Consider the following 19,360-nt stretch of genomic DNA (forward strand, 5'->3'; position numbering starts at 1 on the left):
AGTTTGTATTTTTCAAAGTTTTTTGTACACACAGAATCGCACACGAACTAACTTATTAACCGTCTGTGTTGTAATTTCTCATCGTAAACAGTTCATCTGAGTCAGCAGTTTGCCACGTATCTTGTTAAGTTGAACCGTTTTTGTTGCGTTCGCTAATCGAAAACAGTTCGTCCGAGTGAACCATATGCCCTATATCACACACATCTTGATTTGGCTAACCGTTTATGTTGCACTCCCTAATAGCAAACGGTTCATCGAAGCGAACTATATGCCGTATATCGTACAGACATAGATATGACTGCCCGTTTCTGTTGTTCTGCCTCATCACAAACAGTTCGAACGGGTTAACCATGTGCCATGAATCATATACATAACTAAAATCTAAACTGTGTTTGATGGCTCCGTTATCGCAAACGTTTTGCACCTTTTTTGACTAGGGACCTCCTGTTAGACACTACACCAACGGGACCAACGGGCCAGATTAGCACCTCTGATATTTAAAGGTACAAAAGCTCTCTCAGTTATAATAATCAGTAGTTCTCATATATTTTTTTTGTTTTGGCCAAGTTTTCATCTGTTTCTTTTCTCGTTTTAATCATTTTCTTTTTCTTTTTTAAAATTCGTGAACTTTTATTGAATTTATGAAATATTTTCCAAATCTGTGAATTTTTTGAATCCTGAATTTTTTTAAAAAAATCGTGAACTTTTTTCAACTGTGCGGACCTTTTTTAAAAATTGATGAACTTTTTTCACATAGATTTTTTTTTCAAAATCAATGATATATTTTTTTTTCAAAAAACGGCTGACAAGTTGAGGTTCCCAAAACCGGGAACATTTTTTTGCAGCTTTCTTTAGTGAACTTCGTTTTTCAAAATCAATGAAAATTTTCATATCCGTGAACATTATTCAAAAAATCGATAAACTTTTTAAAATCCACGTACTCTTGGGCCGGCTAACAGGTGGCTGACAGGAGCGATGTTGTCGCCTAGTTGGGCCAAAGCCTAAGCATTTTTTCTTTTATAATTTTACATTTTTCTTTTCTTTTTCTTTTAATTCATTTTTCTTCTTTTTCAACTTTAGTATTGTTTGAAAACTTGGTTACTTTTTGAGATAATAAATTTAAATACTTTTTTACTTCAAACCTGACATGGAAGACAAAACAAACAACATTTTTAAGAGAGGGTGCTCAGGTGGCCACAAGGCTCTGTCTGAGAGCACGCTGTATCCGGTGAGCTTTATTCAAATACAAAGCAAACACTTTTCAAATATATGGTGAACTTTTTGAAATGCACGCTAAACAAAATTTCTATACACGATGAACATGTTCTTATACACAGTGAATATTTTTTCCAATGCATCATGAGCATTTTTCTTCAATATATAGAGAGAACTTTTTTTAACATGATTTTTTTTGAAAGTGAACAAAATTAGAATTTCGAACTTTTATTGGTTCTGGCATCGAGTAACCCGGCCAACTCAGGCACCCGTCGGTTCTGGCATTTTATTACGTTTTCATTTTACTCATTCAATGCATGTCATGGTTGATGCATTTCCTCTTGACCAGCACCCTCCTAGTCTCATTTATATACTAGAGCTCCACCGACTAGACGCCAGAGTAAGCGAGGTGGTACTAAAAACCTTACTCCCTTCATCAATTCACTTACATGCACACAATACACTTTTTTTAGGATAGTCTTCACTTTTTGTAGACTATGTGTGTTGCACCTTAAAACAACAACACTTTTTTCTAAACAACAACACTTTTTGCTAAACAATATTTCGAAAAACAGAAGAAAAAGCAGGCAAACAAGAACCAAAAAAACTGTAGTGTTAGACAACCTCCGTTGAGTTTTAAAGCCCCAAAGACAAAAACTGTAGGACATTTCATGTATTTTCTAGGGTTTCTCCGATGAAAAAACCTAAACACAGACCAGACATGACACAACGCGCGTATGGTGTCCGAATTCGTTCAAATTTGGGGTGTGTGTGTGTGGGGGGGGGGGGGGGGGGGGTGGCTACCTTGGCAGGCCCACCCATTGGAAAATTTTGGTGGCATTTCATGCATGGCACCAAACACAGCATGCACAACCTGGACCTTTTGGGTATGCCGGTATGGCAAGTCTTGAAACACTTTTTTTTCTCAACCGCACCAAATGGACCTAATTTTTTTCACATAAGAGAAATATCATGGCAAGCATCCATGCCAAGTTTTGTTGGTTTCCAACTTTTCATGCATTTTCTAGGGTTTCTTATGTGAAAAAAAAATCCTAAAACACAATCCTGACGTGACACAACGTGCATTCGGTGTCCGAATTGATTCAAGTTTGGTGTGAGGGACTGCCATGGGCATGCCCACATGCTAGGAAAAATTGGTGTCATTTGTTGCATGCCAACAATACACCATGTTCAACCGGGACTGTTCGGATTTGTTGGTAGGGAAAGTCTCCAAGCACTTCTTTTTACCTCCACCAAACATACTCATTTTTTCCACACAATGGCATCACCATAGCCAGCATGCACGCCAAATTTTGTTCTTTTATGGCATTATATGCATTTCTACAATTTCCCCACTGAAAATACACTAAAACACAAGCCAAACATGACGCAACGTGCGTTCGGTGTCCAGATTTCTTCAATTTTTGCCTGGGGGACTGCCATGGGCATGCCCATATGCAAGGAAAATTTTGTGTCATTTCGTGCATGGCAACAAATATACCATGTTCAACAGGGACCGTTCGGGTCTGCCGGTAGGGCAAGTCTCTCGAAGCACTTTTTTTAACTCCACCAAACGTACCCAAATTTTTTCCACACAATGGCATCGCCATGGCCAGCATGCATGCCAAGTTTCTTTCATGTCTGACATTCTATTCATTTTCTATGATTTTCCTAGTGAAAACCCCTAAAACACAGGGCAGACATGACGCAACGTGTGTTTGGTGTCTGAATTCGTTCACTTTTTGCATGGGGACTACCATGGGCGCGTGCAGCATGCTGGCCAAATTTGATGTCAATTCGTGCATGACAACAAATACACCCTGTTCGGCCGTGACCGTTCGGTTCTGCCGGTATCCATCGGGCCCCAATGTCGCGTATCCATCGGCGGTGATGTGCCACTCCTTCGGCAGTTGTGCCGATGATGGAATGAGCAGTCCGAAGCGGCTCAACTCTGCATGCGACCACGAGAGAGTTGACGGCCAAGATATACCGTCTCGCTGTCGGATCCGGAGCTCGCCATCGAGAAGAGTAGGGGCGACGGGGGTCTGAGGAGGAGGGGGAGGGGCGGCGTGCAACGGCTGGCCGACCCCAACTTTTTATAGCATGGGGGCTGCAAGGGGGAGGGGGGTTGGAGGGCGCCGCATTGGTGTGAATGCCAGGGCAGGCAGCGCGACACGATGACTTAATGGCAGGGCGGGCGATGCGGCATGCGAGCAACCGGTGACAACAGATGTGGCACGACAGACGAGACAACAGCGGTAAGCGGTAGGGGATGGAGATGTGATTGTCAGCCGATCATCTTGAACAGCCCCGTGTGCCACGGCGCGTCACGCAACACAAATATCATGACCCGGCGCCGAGAAAAATAGCAAATAAATCACTACTGCCCTGAGGATGAAAAACCAAAAAGCCAAAAATCTGTCACAACAAGCCTTCAGATCATAATTGCTAGTTCAAATGTGCTAATGCCCCCGTGCAACAGGTTGCAAGTTCGACTCTACCCGCCGTCCTCTTTTTTTTACTTTCTCAAAAACAAATCCGCCACCCTAGTGAATGAAAAAATACGCCACCCCAGCAGATGAAAAAATATACCTTGCATCGCGGATGTACGAATACATATACATAGTGCATGGGCGGCCGTCCCTTTTTTTACTTTCTCAAAAACAAATCACACCACCCTAGTGAATGAAACAATACACCACCTCAGCCGATGAAAAAATACGCCTTGCATCGCGGATGTACGCAGCCCAGCAATGCTACACCTACGTATGAATCCTACTTAACCTTACCTACTTTCCTTTCTCCATCAATCAAAACTTCCCCCCCTGATTTCAGGGTGGGCCCGCGCGCCCCTAATGACTAATGATACTCCAAATCAGCCTCTGCGTAACATTAGGTAAATAGATTACGTAGATGTAGCATTGCTGGGCTGACCACGTATGCCTCCGCCGTCTCCCCGGCTCTCTATGCCGGTGTCGTCGTGTCGCTCGCGGCAGCCGTGGTGCCGGAAGATGGGGCTTCGGTAGACCAAGGCGGCCGTGTCGAGAAAACCAAAGACAGTAGGTACGTGCATGAGCTGGGCTGCGAACAATTGATTCTGAACGCGAAGGTGCACGTACACATGCATTTACGCACTTATATGAGACTATGAGTATTAAGTGTGTGATGCATAATGCTCTGCTCAGGTGCGTGGATAATTTCGATCTGCATTCCGCCGGCGGTGAAACGATGGATGGATCGAGTAGCATGGTATGCTATGTTGAGATGAAGCCCCACACGGTGACGATGGTGCATGGCAAAAGACATGATCTTTGAGTCCGCCCGCCCGCCCATGGGTCGTGGAACGATCGCCGCGTTCAGCACGCCGGCCGGCCAGTACCGACGTTGTGCTAGATTTTGTGCGACAAATAACAGTACATGCATGCATGAGCCGCTGCCGTACGAAGCGTACTGCAATGGGTAGGAGTGGTGCAGCGTACCAGGTGATACGTACGTAGTGACGTACATTTCGACGCGTGCCAGGCAGAGAATATATACAAGATCAATTTTTTATTGCCCTCAATCAAAAGTTTCAATGCAGTACCCAGCACACCGTGGCAATTCGCTCTCCGGCCGCTGCTATATAAACACCCCCGACCCTGAGAGAGATCTTCGTCCACCTCCTCCCTCCTCTTCCTTCAGCCACCCTGAGCAATGGCGCCCAAGCGGAAGGGTGGCAACGGCCGGAAGAAGACCGTCCTCCTCCCGATCGTCAAGTTAGACGCCCGCTATGTGTGCTTCTCAAAGCGCAAGCGGGGGCTGTTCAGCAAGGCCAGCGCGCTGTCCCTGCTCACCGGCGCCCAGGTGGCCGCCGTCGTCTTCTCGCCCAGCGGCAAGGTCTTCTTCTTCGCCCACCCCTCCGTCGACGCCGTCGTAAACCGCTTCATGGCGGGGGACGCCGCGTTGGTCAAGGCCGCCGCCGCCGACAACGGGTTGCAGACGCTGCAGCTGCAGCACGGCGAGATGCGCTCCGAGCTGGCGGACCAGAAGAAGCGGAAGAAGCGCGCTGAGGAGGCCCTGGACAAGGAGCGCGCTGCTGGGGACCAGATTGCCTCGTGGCTCCACCCCGACGCGCGCGACATGGGGCATGACGACATGGCAGCCTTCGCCGCCGCGCTCTTGCAGGTCCAGGCCGCCGTCTCCGGACGCGCCAACCAGGTTCTCGTCGAGGCCTTTCGCGTCGACATCAGCCGTATGCTCCAGGTGCCCCCGCCGCCGCCCCCTCCGCTCCAGCTCTTCGGTGCCAGCACCTTTGAGTTCGGTAGCAGCAGCAGCAGCGCCAACGCCGGGATGGAGATGCCACCGCCGCCTGACTTCCCCGCAGTGATGGGGATGCAGCAGTTGGTTATGGAGATGCCACCGCAGCCAGGGTTCGAGGGAGGGATGAAGATGATGCCGCTGCAGGAGTTCGTCGCCGGGATGCAGATGGTGCAGCAGCAGGGGCTCGGGCCGAACGCCGACTTCCCCTACTGAGGAGAAGAAAGACACCAGACAGAGTCCGATCGAGTCGGAGTCTCAGTTACTATAATCCAAATAAATCGTGCAAGATCCATGTAAGATCCATCTACGTGGGTCCAAGATCTATGCATTAGTTGTTTCAATCAATTATATTTATGGCATTGTAATCTTTTTTGTATCGGCAGTACAATGGCTGGAAATTCATGAATGAAATACTATTAGGGTCCGAATAACTGCCACACGTGTGGCATGGACGGAAACCCGCCCGCACGCCTCGTGTGGCATGAACGGGAACCGGCCCGCACTACCACGTCCGCGCGCACAAAAGCACGGCCCGCACGTCCGGTGTGTGGCAACCCCGCCCCACTGCCCCGTCCGGGCCGGACGACCCGCTGCCCGCACGACCCAGCCGTTTCCAGCCTCCGATCCATCCCCTCTCTCGTCTGCCGCCATCGTGCCCCACCTCTCGAACCCCGACCTCCGTCGCCGGCCATCTCTGGTTGCCATGGCAACCAGGGCAGATCCGTGGGGCGCTCCCACCGCAAACCACACCCCAGCCCTCCCCACCCCCAGACCCCCACTCCAACCCAGCCCTCCAGAGACGATCATCTAAAACCAGGTGAAATCTCCCGATCTCATTCTTCTCATCCTTAAGGCTGAAAATCTCCCGATCTTGTACTGGGTCCATGCTATAGGGGTAGAACACTGCATGGTTCAGTGTATATTCGCAATTGCCAGGCCGAATACACCAGATCTGCCATGTACTACGTTTGAGATTAACTTAAGTTCATAGTTTAATTGACGCAAGTAATTGGGTATGAAATGGATGAGTAGGAATCCCTAAAAAATGGCAGGAAGGACAATTTTTGGAATGAAGGGGGTGGGAAAAATTAATTGCCACTTGTGTATAATGACAGTTGCCACCTTTCGTTGTCAGTAGCTGCCACCTATTTTGACCTGTTGCTTGCCATCCCTATCTTCTATGTGCAAGCAGCAAAAGAATACAATCCTTGTGGATTGTTGATGCCTTCTTGTTCATCCAGTGATTGAGAACACATCGGAAAGAAGCGAGACACGGAAAGAATGAATCACGAAGATGGCGCTGATGGTTGGGGTTCTCAAAGGCCAGAAACGCCCCCTTGGAATGCATCAGAGTACAGTCAACTCATCTCTGCAGGGCCGTTGCTGCCACTACTAGAACAGTATGCAGGCGTAGGTATGATGCGTGATAACAAAAGAAGAGAACAGTTGCCATCTTCGCAACGATGAAGATGACATTCTACTTATGTCATACACTGTCATTTTTTCGCAGGTTCTTATGACCAAAACACTCATAGGGGGCCCCCGTGGCAAGTTCAGTCACAAGGCGCTAACACTGACAAATGTACGGGCAGCCAACTTCAACTAGCTAGTATGGCTAATCAAGGTAATGCAAAACGAAAAAAAGAGCACATACTGCTGTGGACATGAAAAACGAACATGCAAAAAAACTGGCAAAAGGACTCACGAGTTATGACGGGTGAAAATGCAGAGCCTTCGTGCAGCACGTGGCATCGGGCAGCACCCATGTACCTGCCATCGACGTCATACACAGGTGAGTCCATAAAAAAAGGGAAGTTGCGGATGCTCAATTAGCAGAAGGAGCATAGTTGACAACTACAATTGCCATGACTGGACATCTACAATTGCCATGAATTAAAAACTACACTTCTCATCCCTGGACAACTGTTGTTGCCATCCCTGGACACCTGCAGTTGCCATGGAGGAACAACTGCAGTTGCCATGCCAGTGCAACTACATTTGCCATGCCATGGCAACTGCAGTTGCCATGAAGGAACAACCGCGGTTGCCATACCGATGCAACTACAGTTGCCATGCCAGTAAAACTGCAGTTGCCACATCAGGGGCAACTGCAGTTGCCATGCTAGCACAAACTGCAGTTGCCATGAATTGACCAACCACTACTATGCTTACAGGTTATTACGCTGGTGGTAACCCAGCAAACGTCCCGTGGCAAGCTTCATAAATTGCAGGTGGAGCACGTCATTATGGTGTCACAGACCACACAAGATGGTCAAATGCAGCACAACAAGGTAAGGAAAAAATCTGAACCACAAAAAACAACGCTACATTTGTTATTTGTAGTTATTTGTAGGCAAAACAAATAGTTGCCATGTTTGTTGAACAGTAGCTGCCATGACTGGACAGCTACAGCTGCCATACATGCCCACGCGCAGACTCACGGCTTGCTGTTTGAAATGATGTCATGCCAAATCACTCGAAGATGGTGTGATCCGTTGTGATACACATGTTATCCAAACAAAAATCTTACTCTCGTACCTGTTTTTTCTATTACAGGGCCTACAACTACACTGAACAGTGGCGCGGGGACATCTACTGCGGGGAGCTCTGAGCGCACGGAAGACGCGTTCCACCAGCCAGCAGACAATCATGCCGCAAACAATTTCGAGTCAGAGTCGGGAATGACAATCATTCCAGTAATGCCGACAAGCACCCCTTTGAACACAAGCACTGGCAACACTCAAGTAGATGGAACTGCCGCCGATACTAAAGTGAATGATGAAACTGACGACGACGCACAAGGGGATGAAGATGGTGGGCAATCAGAGATCGTGGTACCTCAGCCACCGTACATTGGGCAGAGATTTGAATCGTTCGAACAAGCAAAGGAATACTACCAGACATATGCAAAATTCCATGGATTTGTGGTCAACACCGAATACCATAGGAAAATTAAGAAAACTAACGAGTACAGCAGAGGTGAGATGAGGTGCCACAAGGCACAGAGGAACAAGAAGGGGAAAGGTGTTGCGCCTGTCGTTCCGGAACGAAAGAGAGGTATCATTCTCAAGACTGAGTGCCCTGTCCGGTGTAAGCTAAACGTAGATGGAGCACAGTGGGTGGTCAATGAATATTTTGACGAGCACAACCACCAACTCAAAAAGAAGTTCGACCTGGTAAAATTTTTGACCGCCCACAGAGGGTTCACCCCCGTCGAAATGCAATTCGTAAAGCTGCTACATGATTGTAACGTCGGTCCATCAAAATGGTACAGATACTATCTCTCATCCACAGCAAAAAGGGGACTCTGAGTAGCATGCCGTACATACCAGCTGATGTCACAAACCTACAGGCCAAGTACCGTAGAGAGAGCAAGTTGGCAGACATAGAGGCCACAATCGCCTACTTTGATGAGAAAGCGAATGAAGATCCAGATTTCTTCTACAGGATAAGGTTGGACGATGAGGACCGTGTCAGGAACATGTATTGGGTGGATGGTGCTACAAGGAGAGCCTACAAACATTTCCGAGATTGCATTTCATTCGACGCGACGTACCTCACCAATATGTACAAGATGCCATGTGCTCCGTTCATAGGAATAAATAACCACAATCAGTCATTGCAGTTCGGCTGCGGGCTCGTCCGGAACGAAGACACGGATGGGTACGTTTGACTGTTCAAGACCTTCTTGGAGTGCATGGATGGACTTGCTCCATGAACATAATAACAGACCAAGATTTCAGCATGCGTGCAGGCATAGAGGAGGTCTTTCCGTTGGCAGTGCACAGGCACTGCAGGTGGCACATTATAAAGAAGGCTGAGGAGACGCTAGTACCGTTCTTTGCTAACCGTCCAGAGCTGCACAAGGCATTTGAGCTGTGCATGGACCACAGCTTGACGGTGGAGGAGTTTGAAAGGAGCTGGATGGCCATGACTGAAACACATCAAGTCCAAGACAACGAGACTCTTGTTAGCCTGTGGGAGAAGCAAATGTACTAGGTGCCGGCCTACTTCATGCAATGATTCTTCCCCTTTCTGCAGACTACGCAGCGCAGGGAGGGATTCAATGCTGTTTTGAAGCGGTACGTTAGCCTTGGCAACTCATTGCTACAGTTTGCCAAACAGTACACAGCTTTGCAACAAAAAATTCTGGGATCTGAGCTACAGCAAGAAGCGACCACGGCACTAAAGCAGTCTTATTTGCAGAAAAAGCACCAAGTCAGTAGGTGCCTTATAGAGTGCAATGCAGTTACCATGTTTAATAAAATACTGTTTGCCATGCTTACTCAGCTGCATGTTGCCATGTTCAATGAAAATTCTGTTTTGCCATGCTTGCTCGGGTGCATTTTCCTTGTTGAATGAAGTGCAGTTGCCATGTTTAATGCACCGTGCTTCCATTGGGGCATGTTGGCATGCAAATGCCAATGTCAACTGGAAAAAATGTTATATTGGCGACACATATGCTGAAATGCAGTTGCCATGTTTAACAAAATGCATCTGCCATGTTTGTTGAAATGCAATTGCCATGTTTACTCAACTGTAGATGCCATGTTTAAATAAAAGGGCAGTTGCCATGTTTTATGCAATGTGCTTCCATTGGGGAATGTTGGTGTGGAAAAATGACGATGTCCAGTTGAAAATGTACTACAGTTGCCATGTCTAGTGTACTACAGTTGCCATGTCTAGTGTACTGCATTTGCCATGTCTAGTGTACTGCATTTGCCATGTTCAATGTACTATATTTGCCATGTTCAATGAACTATGTTTGCCATGTTCAAACAAAATGTATTTCTATTTCCATGACAACATAAGATGGTACAAGAAAAGAGCTCACGATAGTTTAACAGAAAACACACAAAACTTGCAGATTCCAGGAAGAAATAAAGCGTGGCAGCATGTTCACGGCTTTCCAGGTGGACGAACATACGTTCAAGGTGTGTTCTATTTTGGGCATGTCAGATTCAGAACCTAAAGACCCGGACAAAGGAAGGAACTACTTCGTCAAAGCCTCGATAGGCGAAGGCGAGTACTACTACCAATGTTGCAAGTTCGAACGGGATGACATTGTGTGCTGTCACATACTAAAAGTAATGGACATGAACGCTGTGACACGGATGCCCCACCATTTCATAAGGCGGCGATGGACTTGGGACGCTGACGACGCGTTGGCGCCGTAGACAACACACGCAGTTCTGGCTGTGCATGACGAGAGACCTGAGTCAACCATGGAAGCCGTGAGGCACGTTGTGCTGACAAAGAACTATGCTGAGCTAATTGATGAAGCGTGCAAGAATGATGAGACAGCGAGAGTCGCAGAAAAACACAGGAAGGCACTGAAAAGAGAGCTTGATGAGATCAAGAAGAGGAAAGCTGAGGAAGCCTTACACCGGTTCCCCCGCACATCAAGTGTGCCTTCATCCACGGGGCCATCATCTGAAAACTCGGAGATAGGATCTGGAATAGCAAGCACACAGACCCAGGTCAGGAACCCACCCCGTTCTATCACAAAGGGTCGTTCAAGAGAGATAAGGTACAAGTCGGGATTGGAGATCCAAGCAAAACACAAGAAAACGAAGAAAGGGGCGGGCAATCCATGAGCAAAAATTGGGGCGATGTGACATGGTCCTTGTGGACATTTTGTTTTGTACCCTAGATGATGAGAATTTTTTAAAAAAAATTGGGAGAATGACTCTTGAGGGGCATCAGAAGTGGAAGGAAAATTCATTGAATGGATAAATGCAGTTGCCATGTTATGGGTACTTAATCTGCCATGTTATGTGTAGTTAATCTGCCATGTTATGTGTAGTTAGTCTGCCATGCTATTTTATACTAAATATGCCATGCTATTTTATACTAAATATGCCATGCTAGTTGTACTGGATCTGCCATTTTAGTTGTACTGGATCTGCCATGTTAGTTGTACTGTATCTGCCATGTTAATTATGCTGGATCTGCCATGTTGTTTGTACTGTATCTGCCATGTTAGCTGTACTGAAAATATGCCATGGCATTTGTAATGACTCTGCGTGGCATATATTTCCATGATAATACGACGCGGTTTAGAAACACATAGTGTGTTGTGTGCAATGTATGGGAAACAAGTTGGAAAAGGCGTAACGTGCATAAACCGCAGCAAAGGTTGTGGCTACATGATCAACCTACCCATGCTAGCCGGTGCAGTTAGCGATGAAAAAGAAGAAGCAAAACAGCCAAAATGAAAAATGACGATGACTTTCACTACCCATGTCTGATGAACTACATTTTCCATCTTTTTTAAAACATCGTAGACGCATTCGAAACAGCAAACCGATGCTAGAAACGATGAAACCATTGTAATAATGATAAATATAAAAACATATCTGCTCTAACGCCTAAAATAGGTTCACGTCCACACATATATTACAGAAACTATTCAAATGCCGCTCACACACCACCACTACATAGTAGGCTACGCGGGGTTGCAGTCATAACATAGCACACAAACATAGTTTTCGACGAGAACAAAGAGATAGTACCTTACATTCCTCGGCAACAGAATGTAAGGTATGAGTCCGGTGTGTAACGCCACGTGATCACTTGTACTTCTTGATGACTTTCTTGACAGCTTCCTCCATGAACTCGCGTGCTCTGGACCGCTTGTTGAAATCTTCATTCGTCAACCAGTTCCATGTGTAGATTTTCCGGAGCTCAACGACCGTTGCAGCTGTGATAGGGGGGACAATTCTGCCTTCCCACTTTGCAAAGTATTCCAGCGCGTGAAAGCCACAGTCCGTCCTGCACGAGGAAAAGAGTCAGGTGAACACGTAAAAAGGACAGACGTAACAGAGATAGACTTCAATTCAGATGTGACAACAAAAGAGGGGTTGGATTGATGTAAATGGCACATGAAGGAAGGAGGAAATTACGTGTTCCCTTACTTCGCAGTCGCCACATACTCAGTCGGGAAATGCCTGATCTAGACCTTTGAATGTTCATAGTGACGGTTCCATGTCTCTTTGAGGTTGTTAATGAAGAATTCGGCATGCGTAGTAAGGTCTGCATCAGCTTCCGAATTGATTGAATCAAGCACCTCAAAACTTTGGTTCTTCAGGTCAAGACAGATCGCATAGTGGTGACCACACTTGTCGTGTGGGTCATGTGGTGCAAGCTCCTGGAACATGGGGAACATGACATGCATTTAAAAAGTGAAGAAATGAGAAGCAGAGTTCACATAAAGAACAACAGAGGGACAAAAAAATTAGAATCACGTAGAATGTTTGGTTATGGGTGGGGGTAGTTGAAAGAAAGTTGCCGTCCATGTATGAACAAAATGTGCCGTGTGTTTTACTATCAAGTTGCCACATAGTTTGCACGGGATGCAAAAATCAAGAAGTCAGTGTGCACGGCAGCTGTTGCCACATGAAAACATCTGCCACATAAACACAAGTGCAGATGATGGCAAAAAACCACACCATGTGAAAAAACATTGCAGACAGGGAAGGAGTACTCACATATTTCTTCAGTGTGAGCTTGAATTCACTGTGTTGAGCAAAATTCTTCCTCAGGATTTTGTGGTGCAAGTCGCCATCCCATATTTTGCAGGTCACACTGTAATGCATGATTATCTTGTCGGCACACACATCGGTGTGATTGTTGATGTAGTCGACCCCGCATGCAACTACATTCGTCGACATTTTACCGTTTGGCCTCACGGACTCGGCAAGATCACCCAGCTCGACGTACGTCGCTCCGCATTGAATGACTTTGGTTCTGTCCAAACATGAGCTGTATGAAAACAATATAACATGGAAGGATCATGCCTACTAAGTAAAAAAATATATGAAAGAACTAAAACGTAAGCGGATCGTGTATAGAAAGTACGAAGAAGATGAATGGTAAAAAAGGAGCAAAGCAAAATGAAAGATTATGGGGTGTGGTCATTTACCCTTTCAGCTCCTTCATGTGCTTGCTGCTGGCCCTCGCATTTCCAAACCGCTTGACGATATCGTACAGCTGGGTCTGTTCCTTAGTGGCCCTGAATTCGAGCTCGTAGTCTTCCGCGGGAGGTGGGTGAACTACCCTCTGCTGCCTCACAGAACCAGGAGTGACACTCCTAATGGTATCCTCAGATACCGTATCTGCAGGCACGTTGGAACTTGATTGCCCTTGCCCTCGTGAGGACCTCATCTGCAATGCTGCCTCCTCAATCATGCAGTAAGCTTCGTCAAGTGACGGTGAAATCTCCTCAGGGGTGGCTGCAATGATAAAAAAACAATGGTTTAGGATACCTAGAAAATCAAAAACAGATGGATTGTGAGAAGATAGGGTGCATGATGTGAGATGTAGATAGAAAAAGTGGGGCAGTTGCCATGTGTGGTCCAACTACAGTCGCCATGTCATAGCAACTACAATTGCCATCTAGTTGCACTGTAGTTGCCATCTAGTTGGACTGTAGTTGCCATGTCACAGCAACTACAGTTGCCATGTTGTGTCAACTCCACTTGCCATGTGATTGCCGTATGAAAAAATGCAGCATGGAAACAAAAAATGCAGGTGACATGGTGTGGCAAATCCAGTTGCCATGTGTAATGCACTGTATTTGCCATGTGACAGCAACTACAGTTACCATGTTGAATCAACTTTAGTTGCCACGTTGTTGCCCAAATGTCAAATGCAGCATGGCAGCAAAAAAATGTAGGTGATATGGTGCATCAAATCTAGTTGCCATGTCATCACATGTCAGTTGCCATCACAAGTGAGAACCCCCAAAAAATATGATTGGGACAAAAATCAAACTACAAAGATGTATACAAGAAAAAACATAAGGACATGACAAGTGTACCTTGCACAATCGGCTCTGCGAACTTGACAGCCTTCCTGCCCTCGACCATTGGCCGCGCCATCATTGCGGGCATGCCTCTTGGGAAAGCAAAGGCAACTGGCATAGGATCTTGCACCACCGGTTGATCTTGGCTGATGCCAAGGCTGAAGCTCGGTGGGGTAAAGGCCATTGGGTGCCTCTCATTCCTACTGGCCGGACCACGAACGACTTGCGGGGCAGAATCCAAGGGTGAAAGATTGACAAACATATCTGAATCGGCCGCTACAGAATGATCGGCCTTATTTGCAGGGCGGGGCGTGCTGTCAGCGGTATCAGCCGCAGCTTTCATGACAATCTTCTTGTTTGGGCTGTAGGGGACACCGACATTGACTGGGAGCCTGGAAGTGTGCAGATTTATGCTGGGGATTTCCACTGCGGGTAAAGGCGCAGTCTGCTCCGGTTTTTCACCTGCGTCACTCGTGCCCGGCTTGACACCTGCATCAGTTGTGCTTCGGTCTTCCGGTTTCTCCATCACATTGCTCTTGGCAGGTGGTGGGAACAGTCTGGACGCAGGAACATAACCATACTCGTCTCTCCTGCTCCTAGCTACAGCCGGTGCGTTGGGTATGTCTGTTGGTTGCTTGCAGGGGCTACGACGCCTAGGTGGAAGACCAGCACGCGAAACAATCGCCTTAGCAGTATCTGCACCGACAGGAGCTGGAGCTGTTGTGCCAGGACTCTCACCTGTAGATGGCATATCCTTGTGAACTGCCGCCTCAGCCGCTTCTGTCGTGGACACAGGAGTGCCACCACGCACGCGCTTGGAATCAGTGTCAGATGAGCGGGAATCTTCCTTGCTTAGGTTCGTCTCGGGAGCGTCCACTTCAACGCTTGCTGATGGGGTGGCATGGCTCACAGCAGCATCCTTCATTGCCAGAAGAGTTGGCAATATTTCAGCTGTCCTGGCAAATACCGACTCGTCACTCCTCGATGTATGGATGCATGTTGTTCTAGCCTGCACATCTGCAGCCGGCGGAGATGGTCGACCACTTGCATTAGATTTGGTGGGAGCGGTCAACGGTGCAGCAGCAGTATTGTCGCCTGGTGCCTCATGTACATCTGAGTTGCCCCCTGTTGACAACTTTGAATGCACGCGTTCGAGCGGGTCCTTACTGATATGCTTGGCCCCGTGCGTAGTAGTCTTCTCCACCCTGGAAAAAAATAAAGCACATGAAAAAGGTATTAAAAATGAACAAAAATATGTTTTCCTTGGTAGAAATCTTAAAAAAAATGAAAAACAAGTGGAAAAGCTGGTAGTTGCCATGTAAGGGGAACGTGAGTTGCCATGTGTCATAATTAGCAGTTGCCATCCAGCAGCAGTTGCCATGTTAGCCAACTTGAAGAATGATAAAAATGTCTGATCTGCCATGAATGCAATTTCAAACCTAGGTGTGGGATGAGCTCACAAGCCAACGGTAAAGATGGCGGTTGCCATTAGGTACATTAAAGTTACCATTTGGCCTAGATTCCAGTTGCCATGTAAAAAACAATAGGAGTTGCCATACACTTAAAAAGGAAGGGAAAAATCATTTGGAGAACAGCAGTTGCCACGTGGGGGGCGATGACAGAAGACAATGTGGCAAGCTAAACGGATGCATTGGAAAATCAAGAAAAATATAGCGCTATGTCAATGAAAGCGGATGAAAAAACCTACTTCTTGACTGCCTTCCTCAGGTCTGGCAACACTATAGGGTCCCGGTGTTGGTCGTCGTCGTGCGAGGAGATGACTTGGTGGAAGGGGTGTCACCGGCAATGGGAGCGCCTTTGTTCAACCGAGCAGAAACACGGGTTGGCGTTGGCGCCTGTTTCTTCGTAACTACTCGTCCACCAGTTGTCGGCTCGCTGCACGTATGAGATGGAGGAAAAAAAGGTGGCAATTATCAGACAACAAACTCGTTGCCACGCTTGACAAAAACAAGTGCAAAAAAGGATGAGTCTGTTCGAAGAAAATAGACAAAGCAAAAAACTAAAATAAAAGTCGAACCTCTTCCTGGCAGCTACGGGGTCGGTCCTAGACCTCTTGCCAGCAGAACCCTGCCCAACACCCTCTGGAGCCCTCCCCCTCTTTGATGGCAAAACCCCCTCGCCTCTCGCAGCCGTATGTTGTTTGACTTTCTCCGGTTGAGGGACATCTGTTGCATCCTTGCCCTTGTTACCACCTGCGCGAACTTCAGCATGATCATCATCATCGGTGTCCTCTTGCACATTCTCCATGACATCGTCGTCATCCTTGCTAAGACCAGCATCTCCACCTAGTTCATCTTGTGTGTCAGCAGGCTCTTGGGAACTGTTGTAGTCATACCGGCCACGGCAACCGGTTGGCCGGTGTGTACGTTCCGGGACAAATGAAGTGAACTGCCTCGCGACCGCGTCGCTGTCAGAGCCACTGAGGGACGTCCACCCCACAACCAACTTCCCGAGCAAGCCGGTCATTCCAGATGCAAACTGCCCTATTAGATGCTCAACAGGTGCCCTCGCCTGTGCACGAAACAAAGAAGCATCAATGACCACCCGTATTGCAATCACTTGCACGACATCAAAAAATACTCCACGGCAAACATAGATGTAGATCTTTTGATTACCTCGGCAGGGCAAGACGGAGCTGAGTGCACATCCATCCACTTTCCAAAGTTTTGAGGCCCCCCAAACACGCTGTAGTCTATAGCATGCTTGGCCATCAGCTGGAAAGAACAAAAAAAAGAAAAAAAGCTAGGACGTAAGAGAGAGAATGTAAGTTTAAGCACGAATGAAAAGAGTTGCCATGTGGAATGAGACATGGATACAGTACTCAGACAGCCATGGATAACAAAGGTAGTCATCTCTTATGACCCACAGACGGTTGCCTCATGCCAATTTGTAGGCATGCCGTGTGGGCAAAGAAACCAGAACTAACCTGCAGTTTTCCAGATGTGGTGTCAGTAGCCTTGTCTGCGGCAAGCACAGCCTTGACAGCGTTGATAGTCCATGCAGAAACATCAAACTTGTGCGCAGGCGGCGGGCCTCCTGTCCCAGTGAAATCCACGGTGGACAGGTCAAGACAGTCGACGTACATGAGCTGATGCAAAACAATTTTAAAAAGAAAGAAATATCAGTTGCCATCATGGGTACTGTGTGGAGGAAAACATGATAATATATGTTACCATGATAATCAAGTTGAGGTGCATGAAAGAAGAGAAGAAAAAGAAGAAGATGCCATCTACATGTGCTAATTGCCATCATAGTGTGATAGCAGTTGCCATGTTGTTATGATGGCAGTTGCCATACTAATATGATGGGAGTTGCCATATTGTCATTATGGCAGTTGCCATCTTGATATGATCAGGTTGCCATCTTGTTATGATCAGGTTGCCATGCATGAATAAAAGTGTGTTAAAAAAACAGTGTTCACAGAAAGAACTGGTAAAAAAATACCATTAAATGCAGTCGACAACCCTTTTGGTACATCTTGCTTGAGAATGCATCGTGCAGGAAGTCGGCAATAAACTTACACCAATTCATGTTCTTCACATTTCCCAGATCCGCCTGCACCACACAAAATTTCAGGACAAAAAAGGTTGCCGCATCAGAAATCAAATGGAAAAAAACATCGGAAAACGCTAGCAGTCACTAGCTTTACACATGACATCGGGGCCAAAAAGATCAAAGGAAAATAAAGTAGTAAAGATGGATCATTCACCAGGATGGGGAAGCATTTCTTGCTTGGGCGAAGAGAGGTGGTCGGCGCGAAAACAGCTGAGATGAGGTACATGAGTAGCTTCATCTTGAAAACATCTCCATGCATCGTCATGGCCTGCAGCAAATCTGCCACTGCAGACGTGTTCGGCATGGATTCCGACCCAGGAAACAAACGGGGGAACAGTGCTTCCTCGATCTCATTGTTGACCTCGTACGGGACTTTGATATGTCCATGAGGCACACCCAAAGTGCAGAACACGGATTCCTCGTTCAACGGTAGTCTTCCACGTCCCGGAATCACGAAGTCCCTGGAGGCGGGGTCGTAGATCTCATCAATCCAGTCGCATACAGGGTTGACAAGGTTCGTGCACCGGACATCCATCATAGACTACATACCCATCTCAGCAGCAGCCCCCTTCTGATCGTCGGTGAATTTGTCAGTTAACGCAGTCAGTCGTTCTTGGGAGGCTCTGTTGCGAATATGTTTCTTCTTCTGCAAAAAACAGACAAAAAGTGGTCAGTTGTTGCCATGTTTTTGCAAAAAGTGATCAGTTGTTGCCATGTTTTGCAATGTCATGAAATTTTAGTTCGTGTCAGACGACTGCAAGCTCGAGGTGTCAACCAGTAACATAAAGCAGGAGGAAGGGGGATGTGTGAACATTTACCTCATCACCCTCTTTTCTCCGTCCAGTTGCCCGATTACGCTGTGGTGGATCCATGAAATCATCATCATCGTTTTGATGATCGCCACGAGCCATTCTGCTGAGATAGGAATAGACCAAATTGTCATGGTGGAAATGTAAATGCAAGAGGTAAGCAGTTGCCACCTAACAGAAAATGTCAACTAGTGAATGCAGAAAAAATAACATGAACACACACGCACCCCTCCTATGATTGTTGGAAAACATAAACGTGGCAAGTAAGCACGTTGGTTACATTATCAAGTAAAAAAAAGTGTACATATGGTAAATGCACTTGAAAACAAAAAATGTTGAAGTTGCCATGTTAGCCCAAGATAGTACGATAGAAAATCACAGAATCCTCCACATCAGAAAAACTAAGACGTGGCAGCTCACACACTTTCCTAAAAATACACCAATCAAATGCCACTTGTTCAGTGGCAGAAATGTGCTAGGGTGAAATTGCCGTGCTGAAATGCAACACATACTACAACAAATCAATGAAACCACATCTAATCAAGAACCTGAAAGTTGCCACAGTGTGATCAGATATCACAAAGTCGTTGTGGCAAAAAAAATTGTGCCTACAGTACAATGAATTTGCCATATTGTACTGACTGCGGCATGGCAA

At 46.7% G+C, this 19,360-nt stretch overlaps 2 protein-coding genes and 1 pseudogene across 2 annotated transcripts; 2 read left to right on the forward strand and 1 right to left on the reverse strand.

Moving 5' to 3' along the window:
* The first annotated feature begins 4,887 nt into the window (after positions 1-4,887).
* Positions 4,888-5,929, forward strand: LOC125549406 (uncharacterized). Its single transcript, XM_048712828.2, has one exon. The coding sequence runs from the start codon at positions 4,909-4,911 to the stop codon at positions 5,725-5,727; it is 819 nt and encodes a 272-aa protein (XP_048568785.2). The 5' UTR covers positions 4,888-4,908; the 3' UTR covers positions 5,728-5,929.
* An 879-nt stretch (positions 5,930-6,808) lies between these two features.
* LOC147982123 (protein FAR1-RELATED SEQUENCE 5-like) lies at positions 6,809-9,187 on the forward strand (annotated as a pseudogene).
* A 3,691-nt stretch (positions 9,188-12,878) lies between these two features.
* On the reverse strand, positions 12,879-14,408 carry LOC147982124 (uncharacterized). The gene is made up of 3 exons (XM_087517277.1): positions 14,336-14,408; positions 13,439-13,748; positions 12,879-13,263 (listed from the first exon to the last, which is right to left on the reverse strand). The coding sequence occupies exons 1-3, from the start codon at positions 14,406-14,408 to the stop codon at positions 12,879-12,881; spliced, it is 768 nt and encodes a 255-aa protein (XP_087373403.1).
* Between the last annotated feature and the right edge of the window lie 4,952 nt (positions 14,409-19,360).

The sequence above is a fragment of the Triticum urartu genome, chromosome 3A, assembly GCF_056163025.1.
Source record: "Triticum urartu cultivar PI428250 chromosome 3A, HENAU_Tu73, whole genome shotgun sequence".
Classification (NCBI taxonomy): Eukaryota; Viridiplantae; Streptophyta; class Magnoliopsida; order Poales; family Poaceae; genus Triticum; species Triticum urartu.

What these genes read in the sequence shown, in the direction of transcription:
- LOC125549406 (XM_048712828.2), top strand. Translation starts at nt 4,909, where the DNA reads ATGGCGCCCAAGCGGAAGGGTGGCAACGGCCGGAAGAAGACCGTCCTC.
- LOC147982124 (XM_087517277.1), bottom strand. Translation starts at nt 14,408, where the DNA reads ATGCCCGCAATGATGGCGCGGCCAATGGTCGAGGGCAGGAAGGCTGTC. An exon ending in CGCAGAGCCGATTGTGCAAG is followed by an intron (nt 13,749 to 14,335) that starts GTACACTTGTCA and finishes TTATCATTGCAG; the next exon opens with CCACCCCTGAGGAGATTTCA. An exon ending in CACATGAAGGAGCTGAAAGG is followed by an intron (nt 13,264 to 13,438) that starts GTAAATGACCAC and finishes ATGTTTGGACAG; the next exon opens with AACCAAAGTCATTCAATGCG.